The sequence below is a fragment of the Takifugu flavidus genome, chromosome 19, assembly GCF_003711565.1.
Source record: "Takifugu flavidus isolate HTHZ2018 chromosome 19, ASM371156v2, whole genome shotgun sequence".
Taxonomy (NCBI): Eukaryota; Metazoa; Chordata; class Actinopteri; order Tetraodontiformes; family Tetraodontidae; genus Takifugu; species Takifugu flavidus.
The window spans coordinates 2,003,623-2,023,040 of NC_079538.1; the positions used below are offsets into that span (position 1 = coordinate 2,003,623).

General features: G+C 47.0%; 3 protein-coding genes across 6 annotated transcripts; 2 read left to right on the forward strand and 1 right to left on the reverse strand.

The window, feature by feature from the left end:
- Positions 1-4,035, forward strand: cgrrf1 (cell growth regulator with ring finger domain 1). Of its 4 annotated transcripts, none has more exons than XM_057017603.1 (7): positions 1-127; positions 530-666; positions 1,004-1,250; positions 1,560-1,689; positions 1,775-1,882; positions 2,321-2,634; positions 3,535-4,035. In XM_057017603.1, exons 2-7 carry the CDS (start codon positions 606-608, stop codon positions 3,761-3,763), a joined length of 1,089 nt encoding a protein of 362 aa, XP_056873583.1. In that variant the 5' UTR covers positions 1-127; positions 530-605; the 3' UTR covers positions 3,764-4,035. The 4 variants fall into 4 exon arrangements, with proteins under 4 accessions (XP_056873583.1, XP_056873580.1, XP_056873581.1 ...); XM_057017600.1 differs by having other exon boundaries at positions 47-213; XM_057017601.1 differs by having other exon boundaries at positions 48-213; positions 2,321-2,619.
- psmc6 (proteasome 26S subunit, ATPase 6) lies at positions 2,987-12,322 on the reverse strand. The gene is made up of 14 exons (XM_057017605.1): positions 12,166-12,322; positions 10,870-10,949; positions 10,651-10,690; positions 10,427-10,479; positions 10,213-10,280; positions 8,478-8,592; positions 8,216-8,303; positions 8,085-8,146; positions 6,111-6,234; positions 4,778-4,839; positions 4,032-4,152; positions 3,881-3,961; positions 3,304-3,375; positions 2,987-3,228 (listed from the first exon to the last, which is right to left on the reverse strand). Exons 1-14 carry the CDS (start codon positions 12,248-12,250, stop codon positions 3,110-3,112), a joined length of 1,170 nt encoding a protein of 389 aa, XP_056873585.1. The 5' UTR covers positions 12,251-12,322; the 3' UTR covers positions 2,987-3,109.
- Positions 12,323-13,119: 797 nt separating this feature from the next.
- On the forward strand, positions 13,120-17,707 carry nus1 (NUS1 dehydrodolichyl diphosphate synthase subunit). Its single transcript, XM_057017607.1, has 5 exons — positions 13,120-13,660; positions 14,196-14,327; positions 15,741-15,893; positions 16,161-16,260; positions 17,367-17,707. Exons 1-5 carry the CDS (start codon positions 13,276-13,278, stop codon positions 17,455-17,457), a joined length of 861 nt encoding a protein of 286 aa, XP_056873587.1. The 5' UTR covers positions 13,120-13,275; the 3' UTR covers positions 17,458-17,707.
- Positions 17,708-19,418: the final 1,711 nt, after the last annotated feature.

The following is a 19,418-nucleotide window of genomic DNA, read 5'->3' on the forward strand; positions in this document are numbered from 1 at the left end:
ACTCCAGGGGGCAGCAACGCGTCGCGAGTGCGCCTCGTCGACCTGACCGAAGCAGCAGAAGAAGAAGTGCGTGTTGTGATGCCCGTCTGTCAGAGCTTCAGTCCGAAGAATGGCAGCAGTTTTCCTGGTGACGCTGTTTGAATATTCTCCACTCTTTTACATCACTCTGGTTTCTCTGTGTTTCATCGTTACCGCCGCCATCGTTGTCGGCTGGTAAGTCAAAGGTCACGACCCTTTAGGCGGGCAGCGCCTCTTTTTAGGCTGTTTCAATAAAGCTCCCGTCACAGCCAACCTGTAGGATGGTGAAACAAGTGTAGACGAGTCTCATCACAGATGCTCTTTGGTTCTTCCCTTCTCTTCTTCCAAAGCTGCAATATTTTCATATCAGGATTCACAAGCTCTCTAAACCTGCTCTTGTTCTCTGGTTCTGATCACAAGCACATTCATAAGGCTTCTATTCATTTATATGTCATTTCTAAATGCATCAGATTAGAAGCAAAGCATCAGGAGACACTGTTTGTTCTTGCAGGTGTGGTTTTGATGTCCCAGTCATCCTTCGCAGCTCGGAGGAGACGGAGTCCATCCTCCCACCCCCTGAGAAACAGATGGTCCAGGTGACCAATCCCTTTGGGCTGGAGCTCACCTCTGGGCCAGCATCTGTCACTGGTAAGAACATGAGGAGGAACGTGGAAGCCACCTTGCTGTATCGTGGCTCCAGCCGTGCCTCCAGCTCTGACCTCTGTGTTCATGCCTGGTTCTCCAGCCAGGCATGAACATCTCTCCTCAGTATCTCAGCACAGTTACGGGGTCATGGTTCCTCCCCTCCCCTCTAGTCCTGTCCTCCTGGAGGGTCTCTGGAGGAGGGCAGCTAGTTCCTCCTGCCTCTGTAGCCTGACAGTTTTGACTGTGACATATAAATGAAGCTGGATTGAATGTGTCATCGTTTTTTTGGTGTTGATTTTAGCAAACATGGTAAATTTGTGATGAGCCGTCTTTCTTCTAGCTGGTGTCTCGCTGAGAGCTGTGTGTCTGAGTCCCAGTGTGCTCAGCTGTTTTTGGGGCTGTGAGATCAGGGCCCTGCAGCGTGGCCTCCAGGCCCACCAGAGTGGGACCAGACTCACTACCTGCCACCAGTTCCAGGAGGTCCTGCACTCTGCTTCCCTTCACTTTCAGAGGTTCAAGTATCCTTTTGGCTTGAGAGTTTGTGGAAGAGATCCTTCAATGATGAGGCTGAGAAGAGCAGGAAGTCGGTACGTATGTAAACCCGATGAGGGGCTGTCGCAAGCTCCCCCCCCTCCCACAGACATCCTTCCTGGACGCTCTAAATCACACGGTTGGATTTGAAAATAGCAGCTTGGATTTCTGAGTCGCCCTCGTGGCCCGTCCAATGACGTCACTCCAGTCAGCCACATGCAGGCTGCTCACGTCTCGGCTTTGTTTTGTGAATTATTTTGTCATGTTTTGTGTTTTTGGGTGCGTCTGCATTAGCAGGCTCATTCTGATCTGTTTGACTGACTCGTGGTGATAGTTTCTTTGACGCCGCCCTTCATTATTGGCAGTGAAGATGCTCAGGAATGTCTCACTCAGATTCCTGCCTGCCAGGGGGTCACAGACTTCGGACCGCTGCCGAGGGCTCGGTACCCTCTTGTGGCTGTGCTGACTCTCGCTGAGCCAGCCGGCAGACACATCGTGAGTCCGTTTGATTCTAATTGCAGGTCACACTTAAAAGATTCTTAAGTGTGTACTGAGGAAAATAATGGGTTTTTTCTTTTAGGCCGCCAGTATAAATATTATCCACGTTCCTGACAGCAAATACAGCTCTGCTGCACGCATCATCTTTCAGTACCTTCTCACCTCTCAAGGGAACATCTATGAATTAAAGGTAAACCACCATCACCAGTTTGACCCTCGTAGCTCTCATCAGATTGAGGAACTGTTAAGATCTGCTCCGAATTGGTTTGGTTCATCATCAGTCCAAATTGACTCGAGAAGGTCAGTTCTAAAATGGCCTAGTCACACTGTCCAGCGCTCTGCTGAAAAGGAATGAGCAGTATTCACCATAAACCTCAGGGTTTAACCCAGGTCAAGGTGATCCAACACCAACTGGACCTTACAGATAAATGCTAGTGTTAGGACCTGTGGAGAGGGTAATTACAGGGTAATTACAGGCTGACACAAGGGCTCCTGAGGACAGAATGTCGCAACAGTCCGTCTCCAGCCACCAGCTCTGCTTCAGATAGAGTTCTTCACTCTGCTGTTGTCTTCTGTAATCTGTCTAGTCCAGATGAGGCCTCAGTGTAATTTGTCCAATGTCCTGCAGTCTCTCTTCATGTCAGCTGATGGAGGACAAGTGGGTCAGGCTCCCAGCAGGGACCAGAGCCTTAGAGATGGCCAACCCAGTGAGGAAGCCACCACACCAGCACCTGGCACCAGACAAGAGGTGGAGGTGGAGGGCTGCAGGGACTGCGTGGTGTGCCAGAGTGCAGCCGTCAGCATCGTGCTGCTGCCCTGTCGACACGCCTGTGTGTGCCACAGCTGTGTAGCCCACTTCCAGCACTGCCCGATCTGCAGGGCCTTCGTCCTGGAGTCCTTCACGCTAACTGGGAACCAGCAACCCAGGTGGGCTCACATCAGGTAGTTTTCAAAGGCCGGCGACTGTTCAGGAGGTTGGACATGTGCCCTGGGCTGAAGCAGGAAGTGCTTTCCTCCACCCCCCCCCCCCCACAACAGCCACATGGTCAAACGGCGTTCCTGACATGTGGAACGCTAATGCTCAAACATTTAGCATTGGAAACCAACCTTCTTTCATGTGTCATGTGCTTATTAGTTGTGTAGCTTGTCAACAGGAGGTTCTTGTGTTTCCATAGTTACCTGTTAATCATTGGGATCAGACTGGGGTTGGGTGGAAGCGCGCCGCGGTGGTTTTGACCTACACATTTTTGTTAAGTCAGCGGTGTGGCAACATTCACGCTCATCAACGACGACATCAAAGTTGTATATTTTTATTTTTGGGACAATCGACCTCAACATCGTGATCATCAGGTGAACGCACAAAAAAGATTACTGTTGTAACGCGGCAAATCCATTTAAATGTGATCAAAAGGAGGAATTAGACGGGTTTATAATCCAGCTTGGACTCCAGCTTCTTCGAATCGGCCACTTTGCGGACAGCCTTCATGAAATCTTCCTGGGTGACGTATTCACGGTCAGAGCGGATGGCAAACAGGCCTGCACAAGACAAGAGCAGGCGTCACCACACCAGAGGTGCCACTGGGCCGGGCCAGATCGGCGCAGAGGTCCTACCTGCTTCTGTGCACACGTTTCTCAGGTCGGCTCCATTAAAACCATCCGACAGCTTCACAATGGCTTCGTAATCTAAATAGAGAGGCGCAGTTTCAAAATCATCATCTGTCACCTGTGGAATCATCACCACGCCCGTTCACGTCTCCCGTGGCAACGCGCTCAAGTCAGACCATTTCGTGGATAAAACAAAGACCGTTCATCATAAATCATAAAAGCCCTTTTCCACCACAGGAACTTCATTTATGTGGGATTTCCAAAGACCTGGACGGCTTTCCACAAACCCACCCAGGAAAAGCCTTTCCCTCTAGACTGCTGTGGGAACAGAGGACCAGCATGTGTTTACACCCAGGTGAAAAGGTTCCTGCTAGTAAAAGGTCCTGGAGCAAAACAGAGCTTTAACAATAAAAATGTTGCTGTAAAAGCCCGTTGCTGTAACAGAGTGCTCATTTTCCATAACTGACAACACTTTTCTAATATAAGCAGTCTGATAGTGAAAGAGATTAATCTGCTCCCAAAATTAACATTTCTGACCCCAATGGACGGACACAGAGGCCGCGCCATGAAGGAAATGACTGACCGATTTCTCCGTGTTTGGTGATGGGACTGGAGTGAATCTTCAGGATGTCCAAACGGGCCTGCTCATTGGGCAGTTCAATATCTGCAAAAGGTCCACATCCATTATTTGGCTGCAGAGAGGAGAGCCAAGCAGCAGGAAGTGGGGCTCTTACGGATTTTACGATCCAGCCTGCCAGGCCGCAGTAAGGCGGGGTCCAGGGTGTCTGGTCGGTTCGTGGCCATGATCATCTTGACCCGGTGCAGCGTATCGAAACCATCCATCTGGTTCAGGAGCTAAAAGAGAACAAACGTTGGCATTTCCTTTTGTGGTTGCTGTGCAGCCGTTTGTTGTGAGGGGTCAACCACGCCACTGACCAGTTTCTCCTCTTCCTGGGCCTTTGGGGCTCGTCAGCGAGCGTAAATAAACCCGTCACAGCCATGAGGTCATTGAAGCAACGTGTTCCCCCAACCCCAAACTGACCGAGATGAAAGGGCTGAACATCGCTGACCTCGAGACCACATTCATTCAGTTCCTTTTAACGACTCCTGTCATTCTGATTTGGTCTGTTTATCAGTGTTTTTATGTCTTTGTGGCATTTAACTTTTGAGCCTGTCATAAGGTGGCAGACAATAAAGTTGCTTGAAACGTAGCTAGCGTTAGCTAGCAACATTGTCCCTTGTGAACAAGCACGTTGGTTCAGTGAACCTTCTTAGCAAGAGCTGAAATACAAACATTCTCACACAAATATCTACGCAACAGGAGCACCTGCAAACGTCTCAACCTGGCCTTTAGGTGTCAGAGCACATCCAAAGTACAGTCTTTAAAGACGTGGCATGGCAGGAGTCTCTACTAAAATGGTTTTACTGCTGCAGCCAAGCCTTAAGTTGGGTTTCCTGAACCTCAACTCTATGGAAATACCTCCATCAGGGTCCTTTGGATTTCTCTGTCGGCAGATGTTCCCTCCGAGAAGCGACGGCCACCTTTAGAAGTAAAACAGATACGACATTCATTTTAGAGAAGGTTCTCCATGCAAACACTGACCCATTTACCAGCCCAAAGCGCCTGATCCACCAGCAAATGGAAATATCAACAGTCAGCAAGCTGCTCTTCTGAACCCAAACTACCGTAATTTCCAGACTACAGAGCACGCCTGATTATAAGCCGCATAATCTAATTTTAGAAAGAAAATCAATTTTGTACTTATACAAGCCACAGGTATCCCACCTAGTAATATGAAAAATTAGATCGACAACATTCAGTACCGGTAGATGTTTTTATTACCGTAAGAGACGAGTCACTGACGAGTGACAGACAGGTCAGAAACAACAGCCACTCTTTTCACTTGTATGTTTATACAGAGACCTTAGATCCAAATTTTATCACTTCAGGATTTTTTAACTTTTCTTTTAATTTAATCCGCTTAGCAACATAAACAAATATATTCTACCAGTAAATGCTTTTTTTTTCTAACGGTGTCTGTAATGCAGCTACCCTGAAATATACGTTTGTATCAGCTACACACAAATTACGTTGTTTATGCTTTTTTTACTCAAACAATGAACAATCTAAAACTCCCCGATGGCCCACCTCTAAAATCTTCTATTTTCATGGCGGTGGCGATTGCTTTTGCCTTCCGTCTGATTTGTACAGCGGAAACACCGCGGCCGCCTGCTCTCTGTGTGTTGACCCAGTCTTCCAGTTCTCAAGCTCGGGCCACCTGCGATGTTTACGTCTAAAAGCTTTTGTTGTCTTTTTGCTTTCGATCAGTTCTTTATGCCGGCGTCTCCACCTTCTCGCCATTGATTACCGTAATGCCAAGATTACGCGCGGCAGCTCGATTTCCTTCTTCAACCGCCTGAGTGATCGCTTTCAACTTAAAAGTCGCATCATATGCTTCTCTTCTAGTATTTTCCTTGTTGATGAGGGTTAGTAAAAATGACTGATTCACAATAGTTGTGATCGTGCGCCACGAAAAAAACATAAATAAGCCGCAGTGTTTAAAGTGTAGGAAAAAAGTAGCGTCTTATAGTCCGGAAATTACGGTACTCAGGTTTGACAGCCACTGACGAGCTGTTCTGACAGAGTGTAGCCGCGTCACTGAAACCCAGAGCCAGACCCCCACCAAAAACAGAAGCAGGAAAAACTGCCCTTGAGCAGGACCAGGCCCATAAGAGTGTTCAGAGGCAGCTAAATTGAAGAGATGTTTAGGGTTCCGAACTAATGATGCTGCAGGAAAACAGGAGGCACTCACCGATGGCATCGATCTCATCCATGAAGATGATGCATGGCTGGTGGTCACGGGCGTAGTTGAACATCTCTCTGATCAGCCGAGCACTCTCGCCGATGTATTTATCCACGATAGAGCTGGACACCACCTGCAACACTTTCAGACTTCAGACTTTCTCAAAAAGTTCTGGGGCAGAAGACAATTGAGCATGGCAGCTTGATATAAACTAAATAATCCATAAAGCCGTACATTCCGCTCCCTGGGACAAGAATGGACCGAGAAAACCTAAAGGGACCAGGATCAGAGGCTTGTAGCACCTCACAGGACAGAAGCAGGTGAAGATAAGGTCACCAAACAGTATAGGCAAGCTCATCTTCCTTTTCAAAAGGTTTTATGGACAAAACCCAACAATTCCTTCATCTGAATCCTATACAGATGCAAATCTAGACAAGCTTTTGTACGTCTGATGACTACAGCCTTTAATCTTTAACCTACAGACAGCAGCAGCCTTTCTGCTCTCATCCAAGAGCCTCCTCAAGTTCTGACTGGCAGAAGCCCTGATATTTGTGCACTCTGCTGGTTGACCCACTACTATTGGAGTTGTTGGTGGCCAGTGGTATCAGGACCTCCAACTCCTCAGAACAGGATTCAGCCGTTCAGCTGCACCTAAAGGATGAGGGACACTCGTGAAGACACCAATGGCCCTGCTGGACGGTGTACAAGAGGAGTGAAAGGAGCATCTTTGTTGCCGCTCTACGGTAACAGCTATAAGTACACAACACTAAGGATGCGGGGCAACGCGGGCCAGTCTGTCGAGGACCGTGTTCAGGGGCAGAGGATTCTTCTGAGATCACCTCAGGATTGGTCCATGGCCTCCGCCCAAATGGACTAGCCTCTGACTCCCTCCCCGTGAGCACACTGGCCAATGACAGGAGCCCTTCAGGAACGTTGGGCACATTTATGGACCATTTAGCTCGTTTGTTTTCAAGCCATTTTGTGTGTGTTCAAAGAATAAAGCTCAACCTTACCAGTAGATATTCTTTTTGGGGTTTTTTTAAGTTGAAATTGTCATCTCCCGCCCCCAGATTTGCCTAAATGACCACATTGTTTTTGCATTACAACTACACTGAATGAATAAAAAGGCCATATTTGAGCCCACGTCAGCTCACCAAATAATTTATAATTTGCTCATCACTAGAGGCGTTTAAAAGCAATCTAACCGAGGTCCTTCACACATTATCCAACCAGTCCAACAACCCCCCCGAAACATTATGCAGACCCGCTGGTCTTCCAGGGAAGAGCTGCATTCCCCAGCGAGTGCTGCACTGTGTCCCTGGAGCATCCCTGAAGGGCAACGAGTGTAACACTTTTAAAAAAATCACATAGTGTGTCACAAGCTGTAGCAGTAAGGGTCCGAGCAAGGATGCATGAGGAGAAACAGAGTTGAAGTGGTAGCAACATTTCACACCAGGTGATCTGGCTTCAGAAAGGATGCAGTGGGCGAGGGGCCAGAGTCACACTGCTGGATGTGGAAATTGAGGGTAAGATCGACCCAATTAAAGCCAAACCCCATAGTAGCTGCGCATCCCGTGAGCTCTGGAGCACCGCCATTGAAAAGAAGTGGCAACAAGGTCATTCACACGTGTTCAGACAGTCTCCAGCTCTGCTCATTCGCTTACTGTGCACATACGCAAACACACATGCACACACCCTCCCTCCTCTTTCTCTGGCCCTTATCACAGAACGGGCTGCTCGGACTAACATAATCAAAAACACAACAGCAAACGTACAAGCGGCACATCGACTCGATCAAACTCATTTGTAGCGCACGAAGAGGACTCTGCCAAAGTAAATGATCTCTCATTGCTTTATTTTACCAGCATGTTAATTAAAGGATTACTCCTGAGCATGACTGCAGCATATTGTCCAACTAATAGTGAAATTTTAAAATAAGCAGATTACTGTACTAGTATGTTCAACCAAAGAGTGGAGACTAACCTTGAGGAAGTTACAGTCCAGCTGACTGGCCACTGCTCGGGCAAGAAGGGTCTTTCCAGTGCCTGTGAACGACTGGCCCATTACTATCGTTCTTCATTATCACCAACTTGGGAAAGCAGCAGCTCTACTACCTGGGGGCCCATACAGCAAGCAGCCTTTAGGGGGGATGATACCGACTCGCTGGAAGAGTTCGGGGTTGGTCAGCGGCAGTTCAATCACCTGCAACACAACAAACTCAGCTATTGTTGATTCCTATTAGAAATACACTTAAATCTTTCTGATCCACTTTTAACATTTGAAATGTATCCACGCCTACTCCAACCGTGTGGATTTAATTGAAGAGTTTCACCCCCCCCCCCCACACACACACACAAGGTTGAAGCATTGCTGTACCTCTCTGAGCTCACGAATCTGTTCTGATAATCCTCCAATCTCAGAGTAGGAGACGTTGCCAGGGTCCTCATGAGACATATTATATACCAGGGGGTCAACTTCTCTGGGCAGGTACCTGAAAAGAACATTCAATTCTAGTTCTTAATACAGCACGCGTCCCGATTATTTTAAATGCTACTTTTGCTACAGTAAATACTGTATCTTAGGTTTATTATACGATTGTCTGCTTTTAGATGTTGACAGTTAAACGTTCTATTTATAAATCTAAATTTCAAATTCCAACCAACTTATAAGGCTTTCACCCTGAAGTTAGCGCATCAGCGAGGGATGTTGTTCACATCACCAGCAGTAGCAGGTCTGACCCCTACTGAGAGGGGCCTGGTTCTTTATGCCCTCCTCTCACACGTCTTCATCATCATCATCATCATCATCATCGTCGTTCCACCTTCACGTGTGCTGCAACACTGAGGGGCCAACAGTGGACAGCATGGACGTCAGAGAGTCCACGGGCAGCCTTCTTGGTACCATTTTGGCCCTTTGCAACATTTCCTAGCTCAGCGCAGACTGAGCAATGTCCAAGTGTCCATTTAGAGGAGGAGGAAGGAACTTGGGGCTCATCTGGAGCGATTGTGAGGTAGCTTGTTGAATGTGTGGCTCCAGTGATGAGGCTACTAAGAGAAGGAGTAACTAAGTCTTAAACTCCTGACAACAGAGGAGGACAGGGAGGAGCCCGGTGGTGCAGCTAGCTGTGAGCTGGAGACGCTCAGGAGGGTTAGCCAGGGCTGAGTGGCCGTACAGTCATGAGCAACGTTGCTCATCGGGCCACTCAGAGCGCCCCAGGCTGCTAATATCAGCATCCAGAACTGGGAGCAGCACAGAAGCTGAAATCTGCTGGCCACTCTCTTCTCTACAGAAGCTGAGCAGCTGCTGGATCTGCTGATCTTGTCCTTGGCTGCCACGATGGACAGAAAGCTACACAAGCTGTAAATAAAGCATCCCTGATGGGTGGGATGTCCTGAGCATGGCCTGCTTCACGTATGCGCTCCCATTAAAGAGCGTGGAGCTCCACTTTTGATTTGGTTGACTGATAAAGGGCCACAATCTCTTCAGAGACCAGATTCTGGACAGGAAGTCCAGTGACTAAAGAACAATGAGACGGGCAGGAACGGCAACATCATCGGTTAATTGAGCAGGACAACATGGGACGCCTTTAATGCCACATGGAGGATTTACTGCAGAGCAGGACAGACTTCTGCCTTGTCTTTATGCATTGTCAAATCTACTCTGATGTGTTATTACAAATCCAACTGCACTATAATTATGTAACTAATGTAGAAAATAGTGCTGAATTCCAAATGAACCACAGAAAAACACAAAGCTGAATAAAGAATCATTAATGTAGAACGAGAACTGTGACTATGCCTTAATAATATTGCTCTTTATAATAAGCTTTTCACTGTACCATCATCCAAAACACTAAATGAACCTTCATTTGATGGTTCTGCTTCTTGCTGGTGCTTTAGTCCCTGTACTGAAAGCACTTGAACACAAACACAGCTGGGCTCAACACACACAATAATGCGCCTGTCACTTCCTGACTGTGACTGACATGGGTGCAGAGAAGAGTGCTTTAAGAGTGCTGTCCAATGAAGGGGACAAGGAGCTGCCCTCTTACAGTAGCATCGCTACCTGGATGCATCCACTGGTCAGACCAGGAGGTGCATATTCACCCTACCTCATAATGGTGAGTGTGGTCATGTCCAAAGCCACTCTGGTGCCTGGTTTCAGCTGTGACTTGTCCAACTGGGAACAAAGGTAATGCCGATTAGACTTTCAGGAGAACCGCTTGAGGCTGGTGACAACTTATGTTTCTCATTTCCAACAGTCGCAGTTAATCTTGAAACAGAAATACATATGGAATTCTCTCTCTCTCTCTCACACACACCTACCTGTCGACGACATCCAACCACATAACGAGGACCATTGGTGGCCTTGACTATGACTGTAAATAAATGAGTGTTAAGCAGAAATACCTTAAGCATGGGACAGAAGGGACAGATATGGGGGGGGGGGGGGTGAGTTTGGGGTAAACATCTAACAGGTAACAAAAATCCTCTTGTGTTTTTAAATTTCAAATCCCTAAAGCAAAGACAGAATCTGCCATATAACTTACACTTCTCCTCAGTCAACTGTTTGAGCACTTCTCCAACAATCTGGAGGGATGAAGAACAAGAAGGCAGTCATGATTTCCCTGAACTGAAGTCCAAAGGCTGCTAAGCAATAGCAGCATAATACTGGTGCTTATTGTGGTCAGGACCGAAATGGTGGTAATTAACAGTAATTATTGACTTGGACAGGTAACATCTTTGATGGACGGAGCTTTTTATCTTACCTGACCAACACTCTGGAGAGCCTTTAGGTCGTTCTCTGACTTCTCATACTGCTTGGTTTGTTCTCTCAGCTGCTCCCTCACTGAAAGAACAAACACAACAATGAGACTGTTCTGCACCACAATCACTTTAACATCTGTACTTCTCCAATGGTAAAACCTGATAGCCAATCTAGCATGCCCAACAAGTATTAAGAGATATGCACTCGTGTTGTGAGCTGAAAACTAGATGAGCTGCTCATTCCTTAAGGAACAAAGAGTCTCTAGGTTAGTCTTTCCACAACACGGGGGTAAAAACTGGGCACTGACTTTATGTCAACCTGGTTCTTGTGGCCAGGCTATTATTACTGGAATGTGCACTGCTCCAAATAATTACTGGAACTTTGAGAAAAACATCAAATCTGAAAAGAAGCACAATACTGACAACAACAACACTGATATGGGGACAGTAATGTGTCATGAAAGGATGCTGCCTGATAGGAGGGACAAGAAAATGATCCCACTGCTGACAGCTAAAGGAGAGACAGCTAAGGGCAGCCAGGTGCCCTCGTCTTGTCTGGGTGTCCTTCCATGCTCATGCCGCCCCACACCAACGCTCCACAGCAGCACAGGCAGCACCACGTTCTCCGTGGGGACCCAGGACCCTCACAGGTGGAGAACCATTTCTGGTGTTCTAAGCCACATGCCAATCGGGCTCCGTGATGGAGCACAGGGCAGCTCCAGGACAAGTGTCCACCCCATGGAGCGTCTGTTTGGTGCTCACAGACACGCACACCACAGACCTGCCGGATGGATTCTGTCATTAATCGGCCAATCTTCACTCAGTTTAGGCTCAGGACGAAAAAGCCGCTTCATGACAGTCCAATTTAAGAGAACCACAGGAATGCCATGTTAAATGTCTTGAAAAACTAATATAATGGGAAGGTTTTATCAAGCTTTCTAAACAATTAACCGCTTGTGGCATTTTAAAGCATGTAACAAATACGAGATATACCCGTCGGGCTACAATTTAGCATTAGTTAACAACTCTAGTTTGGAACAATTTTACCCTCATTATATTCTCCACTGTTGTACAACCTGCTTTTAATTGAGTTGTATTTAATGGCCCACGTCGCTGAAGTTAAGACAACAATTAATAACAGATTTTTCAGGCATTCTTTCAGTCCAATAGATGGGGATGCTAACGGCATGACAAAGCACTAGGTAGCTACCGCTAACAAATGACTTGAACTCAGTCGAAGGCAGCAAATAAACCAATTTAAGCTTTAAGATCACAGATACAACTTAACACTATCTTACATTCTTTTAACCTCCCATCAACTTCTTTGTGTTCCAGGAGTTTTTTTCTGTAATCTTGCAGCGCCTTCTCTCTTGTGTCCGCCATACCGTTTCTTCTTCTACTACTACAAATACGGCTGCTACTTCTTCTTCTTTGAGATTCTACGGCTACAGCAAGCTGTGATGGCGCACTATCGCCACTACGTGGTCTATGGTGATAGTTCCCCGAATGTGATCTCCATCATTGATTCCCCTTTTATTTTCGGTATCCCCGTGTTTCCATTAATCCACTGTTGTGCTGGTTTCAAAAGAGGCTTTAAGCATACATGGATCTGGGAACTCATTTACTCATTTACTTAAATTCCATAATTCAACATGAGATGGTATCCAAACAAATGTAATAAGTATTGATGGAATGTTAATATTTCACACTGAAGATCCTTTTGAGTGACCAATTTGTAAACTTGCTACTGCTGAAAGAGAATCTGTGTCTGAATCTTTGTGGGGATGGGGGGCTGTCCAAGCCAAGAGCGAACATTATTGCTATATTGTGAATATTTCAGCTGTCTGATTACATCAACTAATGCAAACAAGAGCTTGATTTTAGGACACATTAGAGCCAACCAAGACTTAAAACAGTTCAATAACATAACTTCAAGCAAAGGTCCTTGTTTGGAAAAAGCCTACTTGTGAGTATTTTAGTAAAGAAACTTTACTTCAACCACATTAAAACATCAACTAGTAGCTTAGCTAGGTTATCAACACAAAGACAACAGCCTTCAAGGCTGATTCAAGAGGCTAGTGCCTTGCAGGATGCTTACATTTCATTTGAGTTTAGAAGATAAGACGAGGCAGCTAACAGAATGTTGTTTTGGGTTTTTTTTACACATATGAAATCATTACTTCTCTAACTACCCCACAAGGGGTGGCTATTTTGCCCAATCAGAGAGCTACGTGTAATCCGGAAACGACTCAGGGGTTAAAGGTTGCTGAGAGAAGCCAATATGGCGGCGAAGCAGTGTCAGCGTTAGACGGGATGAATCTCAGTCAACAGTGACATCTGTTGCGGATGAAATCGTCTCCAGGGACATTTAGCATTTTGTAACTCATTAGACGGACACGGCGCCTCCCATGTCGCTGCTGTACGGCTTGTTATGGCGGTTTTTGCTTGCTCTTGTCCACGCCAATCGAGGGCTCGTCTCCTGGTTCCGCGTCCGGCTCCCGTGCTGGAAGGATGGTCTTTGGCAGGGAATCAGAACTGCTTTGCTCCTTCCTCTAACGCTTATTGGTGTCTCGGACCAGCCGAAGAAGCGACATCAGAACCCCGGCGACACGGGAACCGGCGCCGTGGGCCGCTCCTGGAGATGGCAGTCGGACCTGGCGTGTCTGGAGAAGTTACCGGTTCATATCGGCCTGTTGGTGACTGAGGAGGAGCTGAGTTACACGGACATAGCCACCCTGGTGGTGTGGTGCATGGCTGTCGGGATCTCCTATATCAGCGTTTATGACACCTGCGGTAACACACGTCTATTACCATGTTGCTAAGGCGTTATTACGCTTTGTCCTGGTGGGAGGATCCTCACATTGACTTGTTTGCATCTTGCATAAGGCGATCGTGATATTAAGCTGCACCATTTCTTTCACTGCCTTCAGCTTTAATTCGTGTGTGAAATGTATCATGGTATCCATTTAAGTTTGAATGGACGTTTTGGGACACCGAATTATGCCCTATTATTGGGAACCGTGGGTTAGTGTGGAAAAGTCTTTTCCTTCTTTGTATTTGTTCTCATTTTAGCTTTAAAGTAGTTGTGCGTAAAATCGCCAATTTGTATTGTGAAATGGAAAGCACATTCATGTTTTTAACGTAACCTTATTTTAATATCAGCAGGAAAAAGTAGCAACGTAATTCCAGCATGTGTTCTGTTCTTCTTGGCTAACGTGACTACTTTAGCTTTGAACCTAAGTTTTAAGAGAGGAGTTCCAGGAGGTGTCAGAAGTCTGGATGGTTTGCAGTGGTTCCTTATTGTTTCATTGTTCTCCACCTTTCTCAGGAATTTTTCAGAAGAAAAACTCTTGCGTGCTGGAGGAGATAATTAGGCAACAGCAAGAACTGCTGGGTGTGGACCCAGTGAAATACAATGTTGGCACCCTGAGCAGTGACAGCGATTCACTTCAGCACCATGGTAAGGCTCTATCAGCGGGACTCCAGCCAGTGTGAGGAACTCGCTGGATTCCATATGCACAGCTAAAAACCTCTTTATAGCATCGTTCTCCGTCAGTGAAGCTTCTAGGAACTGAACCTGCCCAGGTAGGAAGCGCTAAAGGTTGTGAATCAGTTTCACCTGCGCTTGTACAACTGGGACTGTCAGCAGGTGGAAAGAAGAGGCAGCCACTCTTGAAGTTCCGGTTACTGAATGCTTTTGCATTGGTATTTACAGCCCACGACACTAGAGCCTGAGCCCATGTCTGGAATCCTACAAGTGTTCTAGTTTGGGTGTGCCACCCAGCACAGCGTCAAGAGTGTAGAGGAGATACCTGGACGCCATAGAAGGGCAACGACACAGCTCGGTACCACTCTTTGGACCTTGGTGCTCAGAGGAATGAGGAATCAATGTCGGAGCTCTACAGTTGACCTCTACAAGGCCTTCCACGTGCACCTGTATGCCTGAACTGTGAAGCAGACATCAGGATGTCCACAGTGGGGCCCCAGCACCGTACACCCCCAGTGGCCAATGGCAGCCTGCTCCCTTCACACTGTGGTATGACAGACATCATAGCTTCTGGAGAAGGTTCTACTGCCTGCAGCACCCTGGACATGGGTCAGTTCTGGTCTGTTCTAGTTCCAGGCCTAAGTCTCATAGTCCTCCCCATTCTCGAGACTGCTGGAAGCTGCTGGGATGAGATTCTCGTTCCCTCACTAGTTCCAGGATGGCCAGGTTGCTGTTAGGTTGTTAAGAGTGACGACACACTTTCACCCGGCGTCACTGCCAGGTCCATTTTATCCGTTTAAAAAAAAAAAGAAGTGCTAACATTAGCGCTATGCTTTAGCGCTATATTATACATAGTTGGTTATATGTATTTATATGCGCTTACGTCCCCGTTTAACTACCAAATGAATCAGCTAGCTTGTTCCCCAGAGCTAAATCCAAGAAAGTTCTTCTGGAACATCTTACAATGGTGCATCCACTATCGCAGCATTGCTCAACAGACTGTCCAGGAGCTGAGTGATGTCCTAATCCAGGTGTGGGGGGGGAGCCTCGAAGGCCGTTTGCTGTCTCACATGAACACAGTCAGCTGTAGAACATGCAGACAGGTGGACACTGTCCTTCAGAGCTGTCTTTAGATGCTTCCTGTTGTTGAGAGGCCAGTAAAGCTAGTAAAGACGGCTGTTTTTGTGATATTCAGAGTGTTTGCAAAGTCAGTGTGTCGCCTTTTTACCGGAGTTGTCTGGTGAGCCCAGAATAGAACAGCAGAGTGGCACACTGGTATTTTGCTTTTAGTTAGAGTGCTCGTTGTTAGAGCTCCATCTGGATCTTACATGTCGCCCCCTTCAACTGGAGCTGCAGTTTAAGGTTGACCTGTGATGTGCGTGTCAGTTGTGTCTTGCAGGCCGACAGTGAAGCTGCTCTCTTCAGAGGACGGGAAGCAGCGCATCGTCCAAGCAGCTCAGCAGCTCTGTCGCTCTGTGGAGAAGAAAGCGATGAGCTCCAAAGACATCAACGTCTCCATGCTCGACATTATTCTCAGAGGTACTGAAGATCACTGCGACTGTGAAGGAGATATCTTTGTCCAGAAAGAATCAGAAGCTAATTCTGAAGTCTGAATGCATACTGCTCATTAGAGCTTTGTATGAAGCTGCTAACAAATATACAGTGTAGTGAATATTAATAACCTGGAGCACAATGACAACAAGTCATTGGTCGCCCCCACACCCATGAACATCTGGTAGGCTTTATTTAATCACTTCCTTCACCACACAGGTAATTGCTTTCATTCATGCATTTGTATTGTTTTAGATTCCAGAAAAATTCCCGATCCTGACTTGGTTTTGAAGTTTGGGCCTGTCGACAGCACACTGGGCTTCCTGCCCTGGCACATCAGACTGACAGAATTCATGTAAGTTGCTGTAGCCACGTATCATTGGCTGACACGTCTAGATTCCAAATGGAAAAGAGCTTAATCCGTATTCTGTCAACCCACCGTGCAGGAACTAGAGGACCTGTTTGAGAAACATGTGCTTAAGCTCTAAAAATGGGAACTCCACAATATTTAGGTTCATAAAAATTGAAAAAATCAAACCAGCATTGTTGTTTGTGTTGCAATTGGGGCAGTCAGGATGAATTTGGACTCCTCTGTCTTTGGGATTCATCTGAATAAAAGGTTTTAATGCAATTAATCCAGCTGCACCGGTGAAGGACTCTGAATGTTTCTGGCAACGCATTTTGCCCAGTTTGTCCAAGTAGAGTTGGCGTCCTTCAGGCGCACGTGGGCAGTTGATCCAGTAGCGACAGGCGGTAGGAGCAGCTGATCAAGTTGGAAGATTGGTTGGCCCTGCGGATGTACAATTGAAGCCTCAGGACGGAACTGTGGCCCGACATAAAGTATGATGCAGGAAGGAGTTTTCTTTTAGTGAAGTTTCAAATTGCACATTAACGGGAAGCACAGGGTGACCGGGGATTCTGCCAGCTCTTCAGCTAATGTTCTCACCTATACCTGGGTGAGTTCATGGTTCATCTGTTTAGCTCTAATGCTCACGTCCCTCTCAGGAATGTCCTTTTGGACATTATTAACCGTTTACAGCATCGCCACTAGAGGGCGCCTACAGCCGTAACGCGCTAGAAATGTTTGTCCACCAACCAGGGAGTTGGTGTGGAGCGCTGCACATTTCCAGGGATATCTCACTCTTGGGGAGTCTGAACTGGAGTGTGGAAGAGTGTGTACGCACCATTTGTGCATAAGGCTCAAGTACTCTTACTGGTCTTTAAACTCTGAGAACTCATGTTCTCATTGTGCATTAATGGTTCGGTACTCCATCCTCCTCACTTCACTTTTTAGTTTTATATGTCCCCATGGAACTGGTATACCCATTTAACCTGTGCGGACCACTGCAGGGCTCCTTGGTCACTGACAAACCTGGCATTGTCTTTGTTGTTGCGTGGCACATATTACTGGCATGTGTTGATTTGTCTACCGATGTTCTTTTTTTCTGTGTGTGTCCACAGTTCACTGCCCTCCCACAAGAATGTCTCCTATGAGCAGTTGCTAGGGGCTCTGCAGCGGTATGGTAGCTGCCACCAGCGACTCGGCCAGTGAACTTCAGAAAGTGTAGGCCACTGAGTTCCTCTCCTGTCCAAGAAGGAAAGCAGGAGAAGCAGCTTTTAAAGCCATTGTGTCATTCATTGTCCAGCTGCTGTCATCATACGGAATCGTGGGAGCAGCCGGTGCTGAGTATTACAGTCGGTGGCAAATGTGTGAAAGAACTAATTGTCTTTATGTATAGTTTTACCAGAGAAGTTTAAGTCTGCTGGACTGAAGATGTTCTGAAATAAATGCTTGACCTGGATGTCTGCTGTCAGGTGGGCTCTTTTCACTCAGCAATATTTCATCAGGACAGCTTTCCAGGGGCGTAGAATTGGGACACGTCCCTACCACTGTCCTGCAGGATGGGAGGCAGGGACACGTCCCTACTTATATCCAGCAGTACGGGACAGGAGGCAGGGACACATCTTTCAGACAGGCTGGCCTTTGCTAATTGGAATGAAAGCATAAACTGGCCTTGGTACCTGACTCTTGAAGAGTAGTTTGACAGTGAAGAGACTTTTGTTGAGGCTGTAAATTAGCTGCCAACCTGAGTAGAAGCCTCCTGCTCTTCCCATGACTTCTTGTAACATAGTTAGCATCCTTTGTGACAAAGTGCCGGCTCATATTGGATTCTTTACCAACTGCAGTGGTCTGTTGGCATATGAGGCACACAGCGTTTGATGGGTGTTCAGTGAAAAATTATTCAGTTGTCCATTCTTTAGGAAACACTGGACATTCTCCGTCCACTTTCCTTTTCTTAGGTCCACTCATCTTTACTGAAGGACTGAGGGGTCAAGAGTAAAGCGCTAACGTGGAGTAATACATCAAACCTCAACAAAGGTCAATGCATCTCGAGGGGAAATAAAACATTAACAAGGTTTAGTAATAGAATTTCTTCATGTCCGGCGGGTCAGGTTAATAGGGGCTGCATGTGGCCCCGGGGGCTGTAGTTTGCCCACACCTGTTTTAGCCAAACAAGAAACCTTGGATGACTGCTTCCAATACTGCCTCCAGGTCTGGGACACAGACTCCCTGTACAGTTACAGTTCTACCAGAGCCGACCTGAGGGGGCCATCAGTGGCAACGGCTGGATACCAGAGGAAGACGGATGGCTGCTTTTAGAATAATGTTCCCGGGCAGCTGTGGCAACAAATGACAAACTACAGATCCTGGAAGCATAAACATACTGACGTGAGAGCTGATGGTCATGGATGGCCATGGAATTGCACAACATTGGGCCTTGGGATCTTGTTATCTCTGTATTCAAAATGCCATCGATAAAATGCACCGCCGCCATTGGCAACTCCATCCACAGGATGACGTCAGCAAAGCGCTCACCCACCCAGCACCATACAGGCCATCTGGCACCAGCTCTGTCCAGTGACAACGGAGTCATCTCAATATGGAACTGAATCAGATCATTCTCTTCCTCAAGTCGCATATGATGATGAGCTGCAGTTGGGTCGAGACCCCGATGAGGACGACAAGCATGCAGATGAGCTTCTTTGAGACGGTTTGTGGTTCTGCAAACCGACAATTGCAGCAGCTGTTGGAGTGGCTGCTCTCAGACCGTCCTGGAGGTGAAGCTACAGATGTGGACGTCCAGGACTGGTATCCTTACCCACAGGGGGAGGGGAGACGAGGGGAGAGCAGAGGAGCCATAACCCAGAAGGGTTCAGCAGCCTGGTGATCAGGTGATTATGTTTCTGGAGGATTGGTCCAAGTACAGAACCTTGTGGAACTCCATGGCTCACCCTACTGTATGAGGAGGGAACACTATGGACATGGGCAAACTGATATCTATCAGATAAATATGACCTAAACCAGTCTAGTGTTGTCCCTTTAACCCCAATCACATGTTCCAGTCTCTGTAACAGGATGCTGTGATCAACTGTATCAAAAGCAGCACTGAGGTCCAGCAGAACCAGCATAGAGACCAGTCCATGATCTGAAGCTATAAGAAGATCATTAAT